Below are 21593 nucleotides of genomic sequence, written 5' to 3'. Positions count from 1 at the left end.
GATTACGGTTCTGGAACCCGCGAAAAAATCTGGAAGAAAAAAGGTACTTTTTTTTAACTTATCTCGGCCACCTCGCTTGTAAGTCCCTGCCCCAAAATGGCTGGCCGCCCTTGCGTGCCCCCTGCAGCTGCCAGTGTTTTGCCAGGTGCTGCTGCAAGGAGGTGAAGGCAAGTTTGGGTTGAGGGTGCTACCGGGGTGATGCACACGGCGATGACATCACAATCTCTGGGCGACAGAAATCGAGGCACAAAGTCATAACGCTGCCGCAAAACTCCCACCGAATATGGTGGGAGTTGATGTCATTGCCGCGCCCGGTCACAAACCATTTGCGCCCCCTGGTGCCTTCAGTCTTCGGTCGCCTGAAGAAATGAGTGTTTGAAGACCAGGACCTCAAACCCGGTACCAAGCTCATGGTCTACAGAGCAGTAGTGATACCCGCCCTACTATATGCTTCAGAGACATGGACTATGTACAGCCGGCACCTCAAGGCACTGGAGAGGTACCACCAACGCTGCCTCCGCAAGATTCTGCAAATCCATTGGCAGGATAGCCGCACCATCAGTTTTCTCGATCAGGCTAACATCCCACAGCATTAAAGCATTGACCATGCTCGATCAGCATTGGATGGGCCACATCATCCGCATGCCCGATATGAAATGGCAAACGAGTCAAAGGTGAGCAAAGGAAATGTTACAAGGTCACCTTCAAAGCCCTGATAAAGTGCAACATCCCCACTGACACCTGGGAGTCCCTGACCAAAAACCGCCCTAAGTGGAGGAAGTGCAACTGGTTGAGAGCATGCAGAAATCAAGCGCAGGCAACGGAAAGAGCGTGTGGCAAACAGGTCCTACCCTCCCTTACCCTCAATGACTATCTTTTCCACCTGTAACAGGGACTGTGATTCTCATATTGGACTGTTCAGCCACCTAAGGACTCATATTAAGAGTAGAAGCAAGTCTTCCTCGATTCCTAGGGACTGCCTGTGATGATGATGAGATTCCCAAAACAAGCGCTCTATTCGGAACTTCGATACGGCCAGCAAGCCCCAGGTGGGCAGAGGAAATGCTTCAGGGACACCCTCAAAGCCTCCTTGAAAAAGTGCAACATCCCCACCGACACCTGGGAATCCCTGGCCCAAGATCGCTCAAAGTGGAGGAAAAGCATCCGGGAAGGCGCCGAACACCTTGAGTCTCTTTGCCGGGAGCAAGCTGAAGCCAAGAATAAACAGCCAAAGGAGCGCATGGCAACCCAGGCTCCCCACCCACCCGTTCCTCCAACCATCGTCTGCACACCTGTGACAGAAACTGTAGGTCCCGCATTGGCCTCATCAGTCACCTGAGAACTCATTTTTAGTGTGGTAGCAAGTCATCCTTGACTCCGAGGGACTGCCTAAGAAAAGAAGATGAGCAGCAACCCCAACTGCCCCATCCTACTCTCTCACAGACCTTCCCAGCCAACACGCTCACTGGAGCTAACTTGCCAGTCTCCTTTCTGGCCCAATCATCCCTCCCAGTACTGATGCTGTGGAATCTGCCAGTCAATCATCCGGTACCGCCCCTCTCCACATCTCTGTTCACCAGTGCAATAACCTGCTCACCGATGCCCAGTTTGGGTCCTGTCAGGACCACTCAGCTCCAGACCTCATTACAGCCTTGGTCCAAACATGGACAAAAGAGCTGAATTCCAGAGGTGAGGTGAGAGTGACTGCCCTAGACATCAAGGCAACATTTGACTGAGTGTGGCATCAATGAGCCCTAGTAAAACTGAAGTCAATGGGAATCAGGGGGAAAACTCTCCACTGGCTGGAATCATACCGAGCACAAAGGAAGATGGTTGTGATTGTTGGAGGTCAATCATCACAGCCCCAGGACATCGCTGCAGGAGTTCCTCAGGGCACAGTCCTAGGCCCACCCATCTTCAGCTGCTTCACCAATGATCTTCCTTCCATTATAAGGGGGATGTTCGCTGATGACTGCACAGTGATCAGTGCCATTCGCAACTTCTGAGATAATGGAGCAGTCCATGCCCACATGCAGCAAGACCTGGACGATATTCAGGCTGATAAGTGGCAAGCAACATTCGCGCTACACTAGTGCCAGGCAATGACAATCTCCAACAAGGGAGAGTCTGACCACTGGCCATTGACATTCAACGGCATTACCATTGCCGAATCCCCCACCATCAACATCCTGGAAGTCACCATTGACCAGAAACTTAACTGGACCAGCCACATAAATACTGTGGCTACAAGATCAGGTCAGAGGCTGGGTATTCTGAGGCAAGTGTTTCACCTCCTAACTCCCCAAAGCCTTTCCACCATCTACAAGGCACAAGCAAGGAATATGATGGAATACTGTCCACTTGCCTGGATGAGTGCAGCTCCAATAACAGTCAAGAAGCTCAACACCATCCAGGACAAAGCATCCCACTTGATTGGCCCCCCAATCACCACCTTAAACATTAATTCCCTCCCTCCCGTGGCTGCACTGTGCACCATCTACAAGATGCACTGCAGCAACTCGCCAAGGCTTCTTCGGCAGCACCTCCCAAACCTGCAACCTCTACCACTTTGAAGGACAAGGGCAGCGGGCGCATGGGAACACCACCACTTCCATGTTCCCCTCAAAGTTACACATCATACTGACTTGGTCAAAATCCTGGAATTCCCTCCCTGACAGCACTGTGAGAGTACCTTCACCACACAGGCTGCAACAGTTCAAGAAGGCGGCTCACCACCATCTTCTCCAGGGCAATTAGGGATGGACAAAATAAATACTGGCCTTGCCAGTGATACCCACATCCCATGAAAAAAAAAAGAACAGGGTCCCTGCCATCCATGAGCTTATTGAGAATAATTGCATTGTCATCATGGCCTTGACCGATACGTAGATGATGATGCCTTCCCCCTTAATAATCCACCCCATCTGTTAATACCTTCCAGTACTTGCCTGGTTCAGACCACCGCAGTGGTGATATGACCTTTATTACCAAATCACACCTTAGTCTGTCCTCCTACTCTTCTAGCACCTTCTCCTCCTTTGAGCATCTTACCTTGTTCCACACTTCTCGTCTCTCCCTTAAGTTTCCATGCCAAGTTACTCACCAAGATACCTTCACTGCTTTCCTCCCTCAGCCTCTGCACCGAGCGACTTCTCATCCTTGGTGATTTCAACCTCCAACTCAACTCATCATGCCCTCTCTTCTGAGTTCACCGCCCTCCTGTCCTCTGTTAATCTCTCCCTCCATATAAACTCCCCAACCCATTTTCATGGCCACCCCCACGACCTTGTTTCAATCACAGGTAAGGCCATCTCTGATCATTTCCTTGTATCCTTCTCCATTCACAACACCCCTCCCCTCCCAACCTCACTTGATTATATGTCCACCCTTGAGAAAAACTCATGCCAAGTCACTTAAAATGGCATTTTCAAAATCCCAACTGTCTAGGTCTTGATCCTCCATTCACCTTGACGTTTCTGCAGCTGCCGATCTACTCAATCACACCCTCACCTTCACCTTTGATGCCCTTGTCCCAACTAAAACCATTACTCTCTCTCACCCTGCTCATTCCCCCTGGTAGGGCCCTCATCTCTGCTTCCTTAAATCCAAAGGCCGTGGGCTTGAACAACTTGTTTAGCCATTCATCGCCAGATCTGCCTGGACCACATAAATCACTATCGGGTCCTACTCACCTCTGTCAAAATTGCACGCTATTGCAGGATCATCCTGGAATGCAAAGATAACTCCCGGCTTCTCTTCTCCACTACAATCCATCTTCTTCAACCGCACTACCTGCCTTCAACACCCACAAGCACAAGGAGCTCATGGACGACCTTTGTCTCAAAGATTGAGATCATCCGTTCAGCCGACACTGTTGCTTTTAGAAATGATAATCAGGGACAACATTATCAATCACTTGGACAAGTGTGGATTAATTAAGGAAAGCCAGCCTGGATTTATTAAAGACAAATTGTGTTTGACCAACTTGACTGAGTTTTTTGATGAACAGAGAGGGTTGATGAGGGCAATGCGGTTGATGTGGTGTACATGGATTTCCAAAAGGCATTTGATAAAGTGCCACATAATAGGCTTGCCAGCAAAGTTCAAGCCCGTGGAATAAAAGGGACAATGGCAGCATGGATACGAAATTGGCTAACTGACAGGAAACAGAGTAGCGGTGAACGGTTGTTTTTCAGACTGGAGGGAGGTATACAATGGTATTAATCAGGGGTCGATACTAGAACCACTGCTTTTCTTGATATACATTAATGACTTGGACTTGGGTGTACAGGGCACACCTTCAAAATTTACAGATGACACAAGACTTTGAAGTATAGCGAGGAGGATAGTGATAGACTTCAACAAGACACAGATAGGCTGGTGAAATGGGCAGTCACGTGGCAGATGAAATTTAATGCAGAAAAGTGCGAAGTAACATATTTTGGTCGGAAGAACGAGGAGAGGCAATATAAACTAAAGGGGACAATCCTAAAGAGGGTGCATAAACAGAGACCTGGGAGCATGTGTGCACAAATCATTGAAGGTGGCAGGGCATGTTGAGAAAGAGCTTTAAAAAGCATCATAATCATCATCATAGGCAGTCCCTCGGAATCAAGTAGGACTTGCTTCCACTCAAAAAGTGAGTTCTAAGGTGACTGAACAGTCCAATACGGAAATTACAGTCTCTGTCACAGGTGGGACAGTGGTTGAAGGAAAGGGTTGGTGGGAAGACGGGTTTGCCGCACGCTCCTTCCGCTGCCTGTGCTTGTTTTCTGCATGCCCTTGGCGACGAAACTCAAGGTGCTCAGCGCCCTCCCGGATGTTCTTTCTCCACTTAGGGCTGTCTTTGGCCAGGGACTCCCAGATATCGATGGGATTAAAAAAGCATACGGGATCCGGGGCTTTATAACTAGAGGCATAGGCCTAGAAATTCAGGTCATTTGCACCTCCTATTAGCACCCCCGAGGGATGCTAATGGGGAGCAAATTACTTTGCGACTGGGCATGGTGCCACTAATGCCTCCTGCTAAATTCGGTCCATGGTGATGATGCCATCATCATGCGCAGTGTTGCAGACCCAGAATTGGGTATCGGCCCCTGAAGCTGTGCCAGGTGATGACAGCGACAGCTTCAGTGGTCACGTATCAGCTGGCCAGCTGTTCATGGGGCAAAATTTAAAGGGGAGGTGTGCTGTATTTTATTTTTTTTAAATTACGACTTTTTCCTGTGCCCTGTTGCCGCTTTGAACTTGGGGACCGTGCTGCGATCAGTTAGCCTGACACTCTGCTCGAGTGCCGGGCTTTTGGCATGGCATTCCCGCTCCCCACTGGGCAGGTCGCATGCTTTTTGGAAGGCCAAAGAATTTTGAAATTTTTAGAAACCACCAAAAGATGACTAAAATAATAATAAAGAGAGAGAAGATAAATGATGAGTAAATTAGCAAGAAAGATAAAAACTAACAGTAAGAGCATCTACAGGTATATAAACAGGAAGAGCGTAGCTAAAGTAAATGTCGGTCCTTTGGAGGATGAGATTGGGGAATCAATAATGGGAAACCAGGAAATGGCAGAGACTTTGAACAAATATTTTGTATCAGTCTTCACGTAGTAGACACTAAAAGCATACTAATAATTGATAATTAAGAGGTTATTGGGAGAGAGGAACTTAAAACAATAACTATCACAAGACAAAAAGTACTAGGCAAACTAATGAGATCGGTCCAACTCAGCATGGATTGATGAAAGGGAAATCATGCTTGACAAACCTTCTAGATTTTTTGAGGATGTAATTAGTAGAGTGGACAAGGAGAACCAGTGGATGTGGTGTATCTGGACTTTCAAAAGGCTTTTGACAAGGTCCCACACAAGAGATTGGTGCGCAAAATCAAAGCACATGGTGTTGGGGGTAATGTACTGACGTGGATAGAGAACTGGTTGGCAGACAGGAAGCAAAGAGTCGGGATAAACGGGTCCTTTTCAGAATGGCAGGCAGTGACTAGTGGGGTGCCGCAGGGCTCAGTGCTGGATTCCCAGCTATTTACAATATACATTAATGATTTGGATGAGAGAATTGAGTGTAATATCTCCAAGTTTGCAGATGACACTAAGCTGGGAGGCGGTGTGAGCTGTGAGGAGGACACTAAAAGGCTGCTGGATGACTTGGACAGGTTAGGTGAGTGAGCAAACGTGTGGCAGATGCAGTATAATGTGGATAAATGTGAGGTTATCCACTTTGGTGGCAAAAACACGAAGGCAGAATATTGTCTGAATGGCAGCAGATTAGGAAAAGGGGAGGTGCAACGAGACCTGTGTGTCATGGTACATTAGTCATTGAAAGTTGGCATGTAGGTACAGCAGGCGGTGAAGGCGGCAAATGGTATGTTGGCCTTTATAGCTAGGGGATTTGAGTATAGGAGCAGGGAGGTCTTACTGCAGTTGTATAGGGCCTTTGTGAGGCCTCAGCTGGAAGAGTGTGTTCAGTTTTGGTCTCCTAATCTGAGGAAGGACGTTCTTGCAATTGAGTGAGTGCAGTGAAGGTTCACCAGACTGATTTCCGGGATGGCAGGACTGACATATGAAGAGGGACTGGATCGACTGGGCCTGTATTCACTGGAGTTTACATAGAAACATAGAAACATAGAAAATAGGTGCAGGAGCAGGCCATTCAGCCCTTCTAGCCTGCACCACCATTCAATGAGTTCATGGCTGAACATGAAACTTCAGTACCCCCTTCCTGCTTTCTCACCATACCCCTTGATCCCCCGAGTAGTAAGGACTTCATCTAACTCCCTTTTGAATATATTTAGTGAATTGGCCTCAACTACTTTCTGTGGTAGAGAATTCCACAGGTTCACCACTCTCTGGGTGAAGAAGTTTCTCCTCATCTCGGTCCTAAATGGCTTACCCCTTATCCTTAGACTGTGACCCCTGGTTCTGGACTTCCCCAACATTGGGAACATTCTTCCTGCATCTAACCTGTCTAAACCCGTCAGAATTTTAAACGTTTCTATGAGGTCCCCTCTCATTCTTCTGAACTCCAGTGAATACAAACCCAGTTAATCCAGTCTTTCTTGATAGGTCAGTCCCACCATCCCGGGAATCAGTCTGGTGAATCTTCGCTGCACTCCCTCAATAGCAAGAATGTTCTTCCTCAAGTTAGGAGACCAAAACTGTACACAATACTCCAGGTGTGGCCTCACCAAGGCCCTGTACAACTGTAGCAACATCTCCCTGCCCCTGTACTCAAATCCCCTCGCTATGAAGGCCAACATGCCATTTGCTTTCTTAACCGCCTGCTGTACCTGCATGCCAATCTTCAATGACTGATGTACCATGACACCCAGGTCTCGTTGCACCTTCCCTTTTCCTAATCTGTCACCATTCAGATAATAGTCTGTCTCTCTGTTTTTACCACCAAAGTGGATAACCTCACATTTATCCACATTATACTTCATCTGCCATTCATTTGCCCACTCACCTAACCTATCCAAGTCACTCTGCAGCCTCATAGCATCCTCCTCGCAGCTCACACTGCCACCCAACTTAGTGTCATCCACAAATTTGGAGATGCTACATTTAATCCCCTCATCTAAATCATTAATGTACAATGTAAACAGCTGGGGCCCCAGCACAGAACCTTGCGGTGCCCCACTAGTCACTGCCTGCCATTCTGAAAAGTCCCCATTTACTCCTACTCTTTGCTTCCTGTCTGACAACCAGTTCTCAATCCATGTCAGCACACTACCCCCAATCCCATGTGCTTTAACTTTGCACATTAATCTCTTGTGTGGGACCTTGTCGAAAGCCTTCTGAAAGTCCAAATATACCACATCAACTGGTTCTCCTTTGTCCACTCTACTGGAAACATCCTCAAAAAATTCCAGAAGATTTGTCAAGCATGATTTCCCTTTCACAAATCCATGCTGACTTGGACCTATCATGTCACCATTTTCCAAATGCACTGCTATGACATCCTTAATAATTGATTCCATCATTTTACCCACTACTGAGGTCAGGCTGACCGGTCTATAATTCCCTGTTTTCTCTCTCCCTCCTTTTTTAAAAAGTGGGGTTACATTGGTTACCCTCCACTCGATAGGAACTGATCCAGAGTCAATGGAATGTTGGAAAATGACTGTCAATGCAACCGCTATTTCCAAGGCCACCTCCTTAAGTACTCTGGGATGCAGTCCATCAGGCTCTGGGGATTTATCGGCCTTCAATCCCATCAATTTCCCCAACACAATTTCCCGACTAATAAAGATTTCCCTCAGTTCCTCCTCCTTAATAGACCCTCTGACCCCTTTTATATCCGGAAGGTTGTTTGTGTCCTCCTTAGTGAATACCGAACCAAAGTACTTGTTCAATTGGTCTGCCATTTCTTTGTTCCCCGTTATGACTTCCCCTGATTCTGACTGCAGGGGACCTATGTTTGTCTTTACTAACCTTTTTCTCTTTACATACCTATAGAAACTTTTGCAATCCGCCTTAATGTTCCCTGCAAGCTTCTTCTCGTACTCCATTTTCCCTGCCCTAATCAAACCCTTTGTCCTCCTCTGCTGAGTTCTAAATTTCTCCCAGTCCCCGGGTTCGCTGCTATTTCTGGCCAATTTGTATGCCACTTCCTTGGCTTTAATACTATCCCTGATTTCCCTTGATAGCCACGGTTGAGCCACCTTCCCTTTTTTATTTTTATGCCAGACAGGAATGTACAATTGTTGTCATTCATCCATGCGGTCTCTAAATGTCTGCCATTGCCCATCCACATTCAACCCCTTAAGTATCATTCGCCAATCTATCCTAGCCAATTCACGCCTCATACCTTCAAAGTTACCCTTCTTTAAGTTCTGGACCATGGTCTCTGAGTTAACTGTTTCATTCTCCATCCTAATGCAGAATTCCACCATATTATGGTCACTCTTCCCCAAGGGGCCTCGCACAATGAGATTGTTAATTAATCCTCTCTCATTACACAACACCCAGTCTAAGATGGCCTCCCCCCTAGTTGGTTCCTCGACATATTGATCTAGAAAACCATCCCTTATGCACTCCAGGAAATCCTCCTCCACCGTATTGCTTGCAGTTTGGCTAGCCCAATCTATGTGCATATTAAAGTCACCCATTATAACTGCTGCACCTTTATTGCATGCACCCCTAATTTCCTGTTTGATGCCCTCCCCAACATCACTACTACTGTTTGGAGGTCTGTATACAACTCCCACTAACGTTTTTTGCCCTTTGGTGTTCTGCAGCTCTACCCATATAGATTCCACATCATCCAAGCTAATGTCTTTCCTAACTATTGCATTAATCTCCTCTTTAACCAGCAATGCTACCCCACCTCTTTTTCCTTTTATTCTATCCTTCCTGAATGTTGAATACCTCTGGATGTTGAGTTCGCAGCCCTGATCATCCTGGAGCCACGTCTCCGTAATCCCAATCACATCATATTTGTTAACATCTATTTGCACAGTTAATTCATCCACCTTATTGCGGATACTCCTTGCATTAAGACACAAAGCCTTCAGGCTTGTTTTTTTAACACCCTTTGTCCTTTTAGAATTTTGCTGTACAGTGGCCCTTTTTGTTCTTTGCCTTGGGTTTCTCTGCCCTCCACTTTTCCTCATCTCCTTTCTGTCTTTTGCTTTTGCCTCCTTTTTGTCTCCCTCTGTCTCCCTGCATTGGTTCCCATCCCCCTGCAATATTAGTTTAACTCCTCCCCAACAGCACTAGCAAACACTCCCCCTAGGACATTGGTTCTGGTCCTGCCCAGGTGCAGACCGTCCGGTTTGTACTGGTCCCACCTCCCCCAGAAGGATGAGAGAGGATCTTATAGAAACATATAACATTCTGACGGGACTGGACAGGTTAGACGCAGGAAGAATGTTCCCGATGTTGGGGAAGTCCAGATAAGGATAAGGGATAAGCCATTTAGGACGGAGATGAGGAGAAACTTCTTCACTCAGAGAGTTGTTAACCTGTGGAATTCCCTACTGCAGAGAGTTGTTGATGCCAGTTCATTGGATATATTCAAGAGAGAGTTAGATATGGCCCCATACAGCTAAAGGGATCAAGGGGTATGGAGAGAAAGCAGGAAAGGGGTACTGAGGTGAATGAGCAGCCATGATCTTATTGAATGGTGGTGCAGGCTCGAAGCGCCGAATGGCCTACTCCTGCACCTATTTTCTATGTTTCTATAATGCAGTCAAACAGAGTCAGCATGGTTTTATGAAAGGGAAATCATGTCTGACAACTTTGCTGGAGTTCCTTGAGGATGTAATGAGCAGGGTGGATAAAGGGGAACCAGTAGATGTGTATTTGGATTTCCAGAAGGCATTCGATAAGGCGCCACATAAAAGATTACTGCACAAGATAAAAGCTCACGGGGTTGGGGTAATATATTAATATGGATAGAGGATTGGCTAACTAACAGAAAGCAGAGAGTCAGGATAAATTGTTCATTTTCAGGTTTCCAAATTGTAACTAGTGGGGTGCCACAGGGATCAGTGCTGGGACCTCAACTATTCGGATTTGAGGTCCTGGTCTTGAAACATTCTCTTCCTTAAGTGAACGAAGGCTGTGCTGGCACACTGGAGGCAGTGTTGGACCTGGTCATCGATGTCTGTCCTTGATGAGAACTACTGTACATTGTTAATATTTAAATAAATAGCACAAGCAAAGCTCATCAAAAGTATGATTTCTGAGATCAAATATGACATCTAATGATTCTGCAAGGTTGGGCTCCCAGGCTGGAGCTCTACTAGACAGAAGCACAAGTAGGTTACTTAATACTTCATACCACAGGGTGCAATCGCAACCCGTGCCCATTTAGCAAGACTGCACGCCAGAAGCAGGACATTGCAAAATGTATCCTTTAAGTTCAAGGAGTCTGCAGCTATGTCTCCTGTAATGTTCTCACTCAGTTCTCAGCTTAAAGCAGACTTTGTGGAATGTCCGACTTGCCACATGTGGGAGTTTCAGCACTTCCACATCATTGTGCAGAGGAATGCGAAGAGAAAAAGATTAGTGAAGACAAATGTAGGTCCCTTGCATCTGATTCAGGTGAAATTATAATGGGGAACAAAGAAATGGCAGACCCATTGAACAAATACTTTGGTTCTGTCTTCATGAAGGAAGACACAAATAACCTTCCGGAAGTACTAGGGAACCGAGGGTCTAGTGAGAAGGAGGAACTGAAGGATATCCTTATTGGACGGGAAATTGTGTTAGGGAAATTGATGGGATTGAAGGCCGATAAATCCCTGGGGCCTGATAGTCTGCATCCCAGAATACTTAAGGAAGTGGCCCTAGAAATAGTGGATGCATTGGTGATCATTTTTTGACAGTCTATCGACTCTGGATCAGTTCCTATGGACTGGAGGGTAGCTAATGTAACACCAATTTTTAAAAAAGGAGGGAGAGAGAAAACGGGTAATTATAGACCGGTTAGCCTGACATCAGTAGTGGGGAAAATGTTGGAATCAATTATTAAGGATGAAATAGCAGCGCATTTGGAAAGCAGTGACAGGATCGGTCCAAGTCAGCATGGATTTATGAAGGGGAAATCATGCTTGACAAATCTTCTGGAATTTTTTGAGGATGCAACTAGTAGAGTGGACAAGGGAGAACCAGTGGATGTGGTGTATTTGGACTTTCAAAAGGCTTTTGACAAGGTCCCACACAAGAGATTGATGTGCAAAATCAAAGCACTTGGTATTGGGGGTCATATACTGACGTGGATAGGGAACTGGTTGGCAGACAGGAAGCAGAGAGTCGGGATAAACGGGTCCTTTTCAGAATGGCAGGCAGTGACTAGTCGGGTGCCGCAGGGCTCAATGCTGGGACTCCAGCTCTTTACAATATACATCGATGATTTAGATGAAGGAATTGAGTGTAATATCTCCAAGTTTGCAGATGACACTAAACTGGGTGGCGGTGTGAGCTGTGAGGGGGATGCTAAGAGGCTGTGAGGGTGACTTAGACAGGTTAGGTGAGTGGGCAAATGCATGGCAGATGCAGTATAATGTGGATAAATGTGAGGTTATCCACTTTGGGGACAAAAACGCGAAGACAGATATTATCTGAATGGCGGCAGATTAGGAAAAGAGGAGGTGCAACGAGACCTGGGTGTCATGGTTCATCAGTCATTGAAAGTTGGCATACAGGTACAGCAGGCGGTGAAGAAGGCAAAGGGTATGTTGGCCTTCATAGCTAGGGGATTTGAATATAGGAGCAAGGAGGTCTTACTACAGGGCCTTGGTTGAGGCCTCACCTGGAATATTGTGTTCAGTTTTGGTCTCCTAATCTGAGGAAGGACATTCTTGCTATTGAGGGAGTGCAGCGAAGGGTCATCAGACTGATTCCCGGGATGGCAGGACTGACATATGAGGAGAGACTGGATCAACTGGGCCTTTATACATTGGAGTTCAGAAGGATGAGAGGGGATCTCATAGAAACATATAAGATTCTGACGGGATGGGACAGGTTAGATGCGGGTAGAATGTTCCCGATGTTGGGGAAGTCCAGAACCAGGGGACACAGTCTTAGGATAAAGGGTAGGCCATTTAGGACTGAGATGAGGAGAAACTTCTCCACTCAGAAAGTTGTTAACCTGTGGAATTCCCTGCCGCAGAGAGTTGTTGATGCCAGATCATTGGATTTATTCAAGAGGGAGTTAGATATGGCCCTTACGGCTAAGGGGATCAAAGGGTATGGAGAGAAAGCAGGAAAGGGGTACTGAGGTGAATGATCAGCCATGATCTTATTGAATGGTGGTGCCGGCTCGAAGGGCTGAATGGCCTACTCCTGCACCTATTTTCTATGTTTCTACGTTTCCATTCACAATCTATATTAATGATTTGGATGAAGGGACCGAGTATAATGTTGCCAAATTTGCTGATGATACAAAGATAGGTGGGAAAGCAAGTTGTGAGGAAGACGCAAAGAATCTGCAAAAGGATATAGACAGGCTAAGTGAGTGGGCAAACATTTGACAAATAGAATACAATGTGGGAAAATGTGAGGTTATCCACTTTGGTAGGAAAAATAAAAAAGCAAATGATTTAAATAGGGTTACAAAATGATTACAAAATGCTGCGGTACAGCGGGGTCTGGTGGTCCTTGTACATGAAACAAAAAGTTAGCATGCAGGTACAGCAAGTAATTAGGAAGGAAAATGGAATGTTGGCCTTTATCGCAAGGGGGATGGAGTATAAAAGTAGAGAAGTCCTGCTACAACTGTTGGTAAGACCACACCTGAAGTACTGCGTACAGTTTTGGTCTCCTTATTTAAGGAAGGATATATTTGCATTGGAGGCAGTTCAGAGAAGGCATGAGGTTGATTCCTGACATGAAAGGGTTGTCTTATGAAGAAAGGTTGAGCAGGTTGGGCTTATACTCATTGGAGATAGAAAAATGAGAGGTGATCTTATTGAATCATACAACCTTCTGAGAGGGCTTGACAGGGTAGATGCAGAGAGGCTGTTTCCACCCATAGGGGAATCTAGAACTAGGGGGCATAGTTTCAGAATAAGGGGTTGCATATTTAAAATGGAGATGAGGAGGAATTTCTTCTCTGAGGGTCGTGAATCTTTTGAATTCTCTACCCAAGAGAATATGTTTAAAGGTGGAGATAGACAGATTATTGAACGATAAAGGAGTGAAGAGTTATGGGGAGCGGGCAGGGAAGTGGAGCTGAGCCCAAGATCAGATCAGCCATGATCTTATTGAATGGCAGAGCAGGCTCTAGGGGCCAAATGGCCTACTCTTGCTCCTATTTCTTATGTTTTTTTTTCGCTGCAGAGTATGCAGCTTGGCCCTTTCCCTTTAATTAAGAGCCCCTCCTATGCGGCCTAGTGCGTAGCGCTGTACCCCGCTCCCAACGCGTCCGCCTCGCCAGCACCCAGAAAGTAAGTTGAGAGCTTCCTTTAGTGCTCCACTTCCTTTCAGGGCAGTAACCCCAATTTCTCACATGAGGCGAGACTTCTGCGCCTGTCGCCAAGTCTCCCAACGTGAGTGTTACTGCCCCCAAATGGGGCGGTACCGAATTTTTCCCCAATAAGAGTACAAAAGCAAGGAAGTTATGATGAACCTTTATAAAACATTGGTTCGCCTCAAGTGGAATATCGTGTTCAATTCTGGGCACCGCACTTTAGGAAGGACGTGCAGGCCTTCGAGAGGGTGTAGACAAGATTTACGAGAATGGTTCCAGGGATGAGGGACCAGTACATGGATAAACTGGAGAAGCTGGAGTTGTTCTCCTTAGAGCAGAGAAGATTGAGAAGAGATTTGATAGAGGTGTTCAAAATCATAAACAGAGTAGATAGAGAGAAACTGTTCCCGTTGGCAGATGGGTCGAGAATCAGAGGACATTGATTTAAGGTGATTGGCAAAAGAACCAAAGGCGTCATGAGAAAAAACTTTTTAATGCAGCGAGTGGTTAGGATTTGGAATGGATGGAGGAGGCACTCAATCATGGTTTTCAACAGGGAACTGGGTAAGTATCTGTGGGGAAAAAAAAATTGCAGGGAAGTGGGACTAGCTGAAGTGTTCTTGCAGAGAGCCAACACTGGCTCAACAGCTGAATGGCTTTCTTCTGCACTGTAACCATTCTGTGATTGATTCCTTCCCTTCCCTTAGTCCAAGACAAACTTCCCCTAAAGTTCCCTGTCCTAGCCCTAGTTTCTCTCCTATCTCACCTCATGCCCTCTCCGAGCTCATCTTGTCAATGAGACCCACCTTCTGCCCCCTCAATCCTATTCCCACCAAACTGCTGACCACCCAACTTCCCTTCCTAGCCCCATGTCATTGTTAATGGTTCTCTTTCCTCAGGAACTGTTCTCCTCCCCTTCAAATCTGCTGCAGTCACCCTTCCTCCTCAAAAACCCACATCAGGTTCCACATATACACTGATGACACCCAGCTCTATCGCACCACCATCACCACTCGACCCCTCCATTGGCTCGGGTTTGTCACGCTGCTTGCCCAACGTCCAGTCCTGCATGAACAGAAATTTCCTCCAATTAAATGTTGAGAAGACCGAAACAATTGTCTTCCATCCAGGCCACTGACTCGATCCCTCTTCCTGGTCAACATCTGAGGCCAACCCATTCACAATCTTGCTGTTCTTTTTGACCATGATCAGCTTCCGATCACATATCCGCTCCATTCCCAAGACTGCCTACTGCCACCTTGGTAACATTGCCCATCTCTGCCCCTGCCTCAGCTCATCTGCTGCTGAAGCCCTCATCCATGCCTTGGTTACCTCTAGACACGATTCTTCCAATACTCTCCTGGCCAGCCTCTCAGCTTCCACCCTCCATAAACTTGAACTCATTCAAAGCTCTGCTGATCTACATTGGCTCCTGGTCTGGTCGGGCAATGCCTTTTCAAATCCCGCCATATCTGTGTAACCTCCTCCAGCCCTACAACCCTCCGCGATCTCTGCACTCCTCCAATTCTGGCCTTTTATTTTCCATTGTTCCACCATTGGCAGCCAAGCCTTCATCTGCCTAGGCCCGAAGCTCTGGATTTCCCTTGCTGAGCCCCTCTCTCCTCCTTTAAGATGCTCCTTCAAATATAATTTTTTGACCAAGCTTTTGGTCAACTGTCATTGTATAGCTCAGTGTCAAATTTTCTTTGATAACTTTCCTGTAGCTTAGTTATCCATTACCAGCTTTGGCTTGGCCACATCAAACACAACCTGGCCTTAATCTCCTCTTCCAAAATCCCAGATTGCTCTAAAGTCATCCTGAAAAGCAAACACAATCCCCAAGGTTCCTTTTCTCTAACACCAACCACCTCTAACAACCCCCCAACCCCGTCCACATTCTCATCCCTAAAAATGCAAAGAGCTTGTGGATTTTTTTGGCACCAAGATAGCGACCATCCATTTAGCTTTCTCTGCTGCTACCCTCCTTCCCCTTGTCCATCAAACCAAACTCACCCATCTCCTTACAACTACAGTCCTGTACCAGTTTCTAGTTTCTCCCTGCTACACTCTCAAAGTTCACCTCGTCTGTAAAAACTACCTCCTACTCCCTCGACCAAATTCCTACTAATCTCCTGACCTCCCAACTTCCCTTCATCTCCATTTTGCTATTGTAAATGCTTTCCTCTCCTCAGGCACTGTCCATATCCTTACAAAATTGCTATAATAATCTCTTTCTCAAAAGATCCACTTTTGATCTCTTTGCCCTTAATAACTACTACTCTTCTTAGGCAGTCCTTCGGAACTGAGAATGACTTCCTTCCACACGAAAAGCGAGTTCTCAGATGACTGATGAGTCCAATGCGGGACCTACAGTCTCTATCACAGGGCAGATGGTGGTTGAAAGGGTGGGGTGCTTGGGTTGTCGTGCACTCCTTCCGTTGTTTGTTCTTGGCTTGCTCCCAGCGAAGAGACTCGAGGTGCTCAGCGCCTTCCCGGATGCTTCTCCTCCACCTTGAGCAGTCTTGCGCCAGGGATTCCCAGGTGTCGGTGGAGATGTTGCAATTTTTCAAGGAGGCTTTCAGGGTGCCCTTGAAGTGTTTCATCTGCCCGCCTGGGGTTCTTTTGCCGTGTCGGAGTTCGAAATAGAGCTCTTTGTTTTGGGAGTCTCGTATCGGGCATGCGGACGATGTGGCCCGTCCAACTGAGCTGATCAAGCGTGGTAAATGCTTCGATACTGGCCTGAACGAGAACACCGACGTTGGTGCACCTATCGTGCCAATGGATTTGCAGGATCTTGCGGAGGCAGCGTTGGTGGTACCTCTCCAGTGCTTTGAGGTGCCTGCTGTATATGGTCCATGCCTTTGAAGCATTTCCGAGGGCGGGCATGTCTTTGAAGCATTTAGGAGGGCTGGTATCACTGCTGATCTGTAAGACTATGAGCTTGGTGCTGGGTTTGAGGTCCTGATCTTCAAACACTCTTTTCCTCAGGTGACCAAAGGCTGCACTGGCACACTGAAGGCGGTGTTAGACTTCGTCATCGATGTCTGCCCTTGTTGACAGTAGGCTCTCGAGGCATGGAAAGTGGTCCATGTTGTCCAGGGCCTCGTCATGGATTTTGATAATCCGGGGGGGGGGGAGGGGGGCGGGGGGCAGTACTATGTGGCAGAGGCAGGTTGGTAGAGGACCTTTCTCTTACAGATGTTTAGTGTAAGGCCTATGCTCTCGTATGCTTCGGTGAAGGTGTTGACAATGGTTTGGAGTTTGACCTGAGTGTGCGCAACGCAAGTATCCTCTGCATACTGTAATTCGATGACAAAGGATGTGACGACCTTGGATTTGGACGAGGGGCGACGGAAGTTGAACAATTTCCCGTTTGATCTGTAGATTAGCTTCACTCCAGCGGGGAGCTTATTGAGAGCGAGATGGAGCATTACAGCAAGGAAGATCGAGAAGAGCGTTGGTGCGATGACACAGCCTTGCTTGCCCCCGGTCCATATGGGAATTGGGTCTATGGTGGATCAGTTGGTCCAGATCATGGCTTGCATGTTGTCGTGAAGCAGGCAGAGGATGATGCCAAGCTTTTGAGGACATCCAAATTTGAGGACACTTCATATGCCCTCACGGTTGACAGTGTCAAAGGCCTTTGTAAGGTCAAAGGCGGCCATGTAGAGTGGTTGGTGCTTTCCCTTGAATTTCTCTTATTTGACGCTCAGTGAAGATCATGTCTATAGTGCCCCTTAGTGGGCAGAATCCGCATTGCGACTCTGGGCAGAGCTCTTCAGCCACTGGGAGAAGGCGATTGAGGAGGATTCTTGCGATGACTTTCCCAGTGGCAGACAGCAGGGAAGCTCCTCTGTAATTACCGCAATCGGACTTGTCTCCTTTCTTGAAGATGGTCACAATTACGGCGTCTGAGATCTCCTGGCATGCTCTTCTCCTTCCAAATAAGAGAAATGAGCTCATGTATCCACGCCAGTAGTGCTTCTCCGCTATGCTTTAGTGCCTCAGCGGGGATTAACTGCTCCATATCCGATCTCTTTAATCCTTGAATCTACTGTTGCTTACCTAATCCATAGTCATCTTTCCCACAATTACAGTTAAATCCTTCCCATCATGTTTTTCCCCCTCCCAAAGCACTGAAACAGCCCCAAAATCATGAATGAGTAGCTTTAGTAATGGCTTCTCTTCTCACTCCCTCATCAACACCTCCAAAGTCTTCAAGAATCTAACCTTGGTCCCCTCGTCTACATGCTGCCACTTACCAACTTCATCCACAGGTATAGGGTCAGCTGTCACCCATATGCAGATGGTCAAGAGATTTACTTCCCATCATCTTATTCAACCCTTCACTGCCTCGGAGCTGTCAAATTACTTGTTCAATGCAGTTACCCCCTCGTACACCCCACTTCTCATACATCTCAGCCCTCAAGCTTGTGCTCCCTATGCACTAAACTCCCTCCCTGAAGCTCCGGAATACTCCCAGTCTCCAAACTGTCCCTTTACGTAGTCCCAGGAAGCTAGCTCCATCCCAGGCCTCAATCCAATCCAACAGCATTTTCATGCTACAACCACTAAAATGAATGCTTCCAAATCCCAGACACTTTAAAATCCCACCAAACCAAGATTGCAATCCAACATGTTCTCAGATTCCAGATCTCCCATAAACCATTATTACTCCCGGATTCTGTACCCACTCTCCAACCTCACATCTTGGTTCACTTACAGCCTCCAGTCCCTTCTGGTCAGACCTTCAGCCCCATCTTTCCCCTCAATCATCTACATTATATAATCTCTCAGGCAGTATTTTCCCCAGCCCTACTTTCAACCCAAAGCCAATGATTTGAGTACATCAGTAAAGAAACAAGTGTGGCAACCACAGTGACAGTGGAGACAGAGGGAAATAGAGGCTTACAGAGAGCTAGACAAAAATTATTTTAAAATTAGAGAGACACAGTGAGAAACACCAGAGAGAAATGTGGGAAGAGAAAAAATAGGGAAGATAAAGACAGAGTAAGGGAACAATGCCATGGAAGATCAACTATATTAGATTGCATTGTGTTGTGACTAACACCATGGCAGACACCACTGGAATGATTTTAAAAAAATAACACTTTCAACACCAATCATACTCTAGAATGAAAAGTGCGTTAGAATTAGTTTTATTTGTTGGAACAAGCATTGCACAAGCAATGCCTCAAAAATGTTTTATTTTTTTTTAAAATGCAAAATGTTACTGCACCTTGATTTAATGGTATATAAATAGAGCACATTCAAACTGAGAAACAGCCAACGTTTCTTTCATATGTTTTAATAAGACAAAAATCTCCCCCAAAGTTACAAACACATATGGTTTAAAAATAATTGAACTGAGCCAATAGCCAAACATATGCAAAAGTTTACATTTTCAACCTTAATTCTTGGACGTCTGTCAACAATTTCACGAGTGTACATTGCTGACAAAGTATCATTCTTATATGTGATAATACTCAAAAAATCTTTTGATTAAAGAATAACTTTAAATTAAGTACTTTTTTCAGAATTCTAGGTTAGTCCAAGATCTAAATGAAGTATCTTGATGATAAAGTAATCCAATGTCACAGGTTATGCTGGTAACACAATGTCTGTATAGTAAATGCAGGCCTAGCTGCATAGTAAGCAGCCAAACTTACATTCTGAAAAATTTTGTAGCAAAAAAATTCCCTATAATATTTTTCTTATAGATAGAAACAATGACAGATGAGCCCAACTTTCCAGACATAAAAAACTTAGCTGTAGTGTTGATGTGGCAAGTTTCATCCAATGGACTATAGGAAACGGTCTGTGCTAATATGGAGCAACTCTGGCAACTGTTTAATGGACTAACAGGTGGTATTGCTACTAACTCTGGTTAAGATTCAATTATGAAGGTTTAATAGTACAGTATCTATTTTGCCTGTTATGTGAAGAGCTTATTAGATACAAATATCATAGCTCCTCTGCAGGATTAATAAACCCGCTACATTTTTTCCTGTAGTTAGATTTATTTACTAATAGTGGAGTGTTAGTTCTCATGTAAATTCCAGATTTATCTGCATAGGTATCAATAATGTTGGCTTAGTAATTTATAGACACAGAAATACCTTAATTGAGTACATGATTAGTTCAACTGGAATCAGATTTTGAAATAGTCAATTTAATCCTACAATAAGCAATTCTTATCAAATTCTAGTCACTGCATCATGCTGGTCATATTAAAAAATGTTTGTTTACTTAATATAGAAGTTCATTCAGCAGAAAATAGTGGTCAAGACTTCTCTATGAAGAGAAATACTAAATCATTCCAATGTGGCAGCCAGTAACCAAACTACAAACACACTGTATCCTCACATATGTTGTAATTGTTTAGCTAAGAGTTATATTAAGGTACAGTTGTTAAAAAATTGGAGTATGCATTTTAGTTTATAATCTGACAGGTTGTCTTGGTTGCAGTAGTATCAAGGATTCTCGAGTTTCATGATCTTTAGTGGTACAAAGTCACAGTCTAACACCAAAACAGTACAGCAGTCTCAATATCAGTAACCTAAAAAAACTAAATGCAGATGAAAGGAATTGTGTTCTAAAAGTGCATTATCCATTTAAGCCACTATTTATGGAAACTTTTGGTAAACACATAAAAAACAGATTAGATTTTTTTTTAAGTTATAGCCACAGTACAGCTTGAAAAGTTCTGTGGAATGCATGCCAAACACGGCATTTCTGTAGTGCAAGGTCCGAGTGCACAATACTGAGCTGACCAGTGTTATAGAAAGTGAATCTTTTCATTCATATTTTCTGGATGTTTGCAACTTCATAAGTTTTCCACAGGTACACGGTAACTTCATATTTGTGGAGCTATAGCTTTATCTCACTCCAACTCTAGTTGTCATCCATTCAAGGCCTTGACACAACCTAGAGGGGGGAAAAACATTTTTCTTCAGTGACATATGCATTAAAAGGAGTAATGTTAAAATAACAAATCCTAATTTTTTTTTAAATGTAGATGATACTATAAATGTGCTCTACTTCCTGAAGTAGTTTTTTCTCAATTATATAAAAGGCAAATTAATAAGTCTTTTTCAAAATATAGATTAGATTTCATGCTTAAAAGCACTCTGCCACTTGGGGGAAGGCACAGAGCAGAGAGAAATAGAAAAACAGATAGCAAGAGTTTCTATAGGTATATAAAAAGGAAGAGTGGCTAAAGTAAATTTTGGTCCCTTACAGGACGAGACCGAGAAATTAGTAATGCGGAACATGGAGATGGCAGAAACTCTGAATAAATATTTTGTATCCGTCTTTACGATAGAGGACACTAAAAATATCCCAACAATGGATAGTCAAGGGGCTATAGGGGGGAGGAACTTAACACAATCAAAATCACTAAGGAGGTGGTACTCAGTAAGATAATGGAACTAAAGGCAGATAAATCCCCTGGACCTGATGGCTTGTATCCTAGGGTCTTAAGTAGCAGCAGCAGGGATAGTGGATGCATTGGTTGTAATTTACCAAAATTCCCTGGATTCTGGGGAGGTCCCAGCAGATTGGAAAACTGCAAATGTAACGCCCCTATTTAAGAAAGGAGGAAACAAAAAGCAGTTAACCTAACATCTGTGGTTGGGAAAATGTTGGAGTCCATTATTAAAGAAA

General features: G+C 45.2%; 1 protein-coding gene across 2 annotated transcripts in view; it reads right to left on the bottom strand.

Moving 5' to 3' along the window:
- Window positions 1-19080: 19080 nt before the first annotated feature.
- Window positions 19081-21593, bottom strand: part of LOC139264626 (ADP-ribosylation factor-like protein 5B) — a 35693-nt gene continuing 33180 nt past the window's right edge. For both annotated transcript variants that reach the window (XM_070881379.1, XM_070881381.1), the window contains one exon: window positions 19081-20855. In XM_070881379.1, the coding sequence (XP_070737480.1) occupies window positions 20807-20855 (49 nt within the window). In that variant the 3' untranslated portion in view covers window positions 19081-20806. The remainder of the gene's footprint in view (window positions 20856-21593) is intronic.

The sequence above is a fragment of the Pristiophorus japonicus genome, chromosome 5 (genome assembly GCF_044704955.1).
Source record: "Pristiophorus japonicus isolate sPriJap1 chromosome 5, sPriJap1.hap1, whole genome shotgun sequence".
Taxonomy (NCBI): Eukaryota; Metazoa; Chordata; class Chondrichthyes; family Pristiophoridae; genus Pristiophorus; species Pristiophorus japonicus.
Note: the sequence above shows the minus strand (reverse complement) of the source record. Positions and strands in the feature narration are given on the sequence as shown.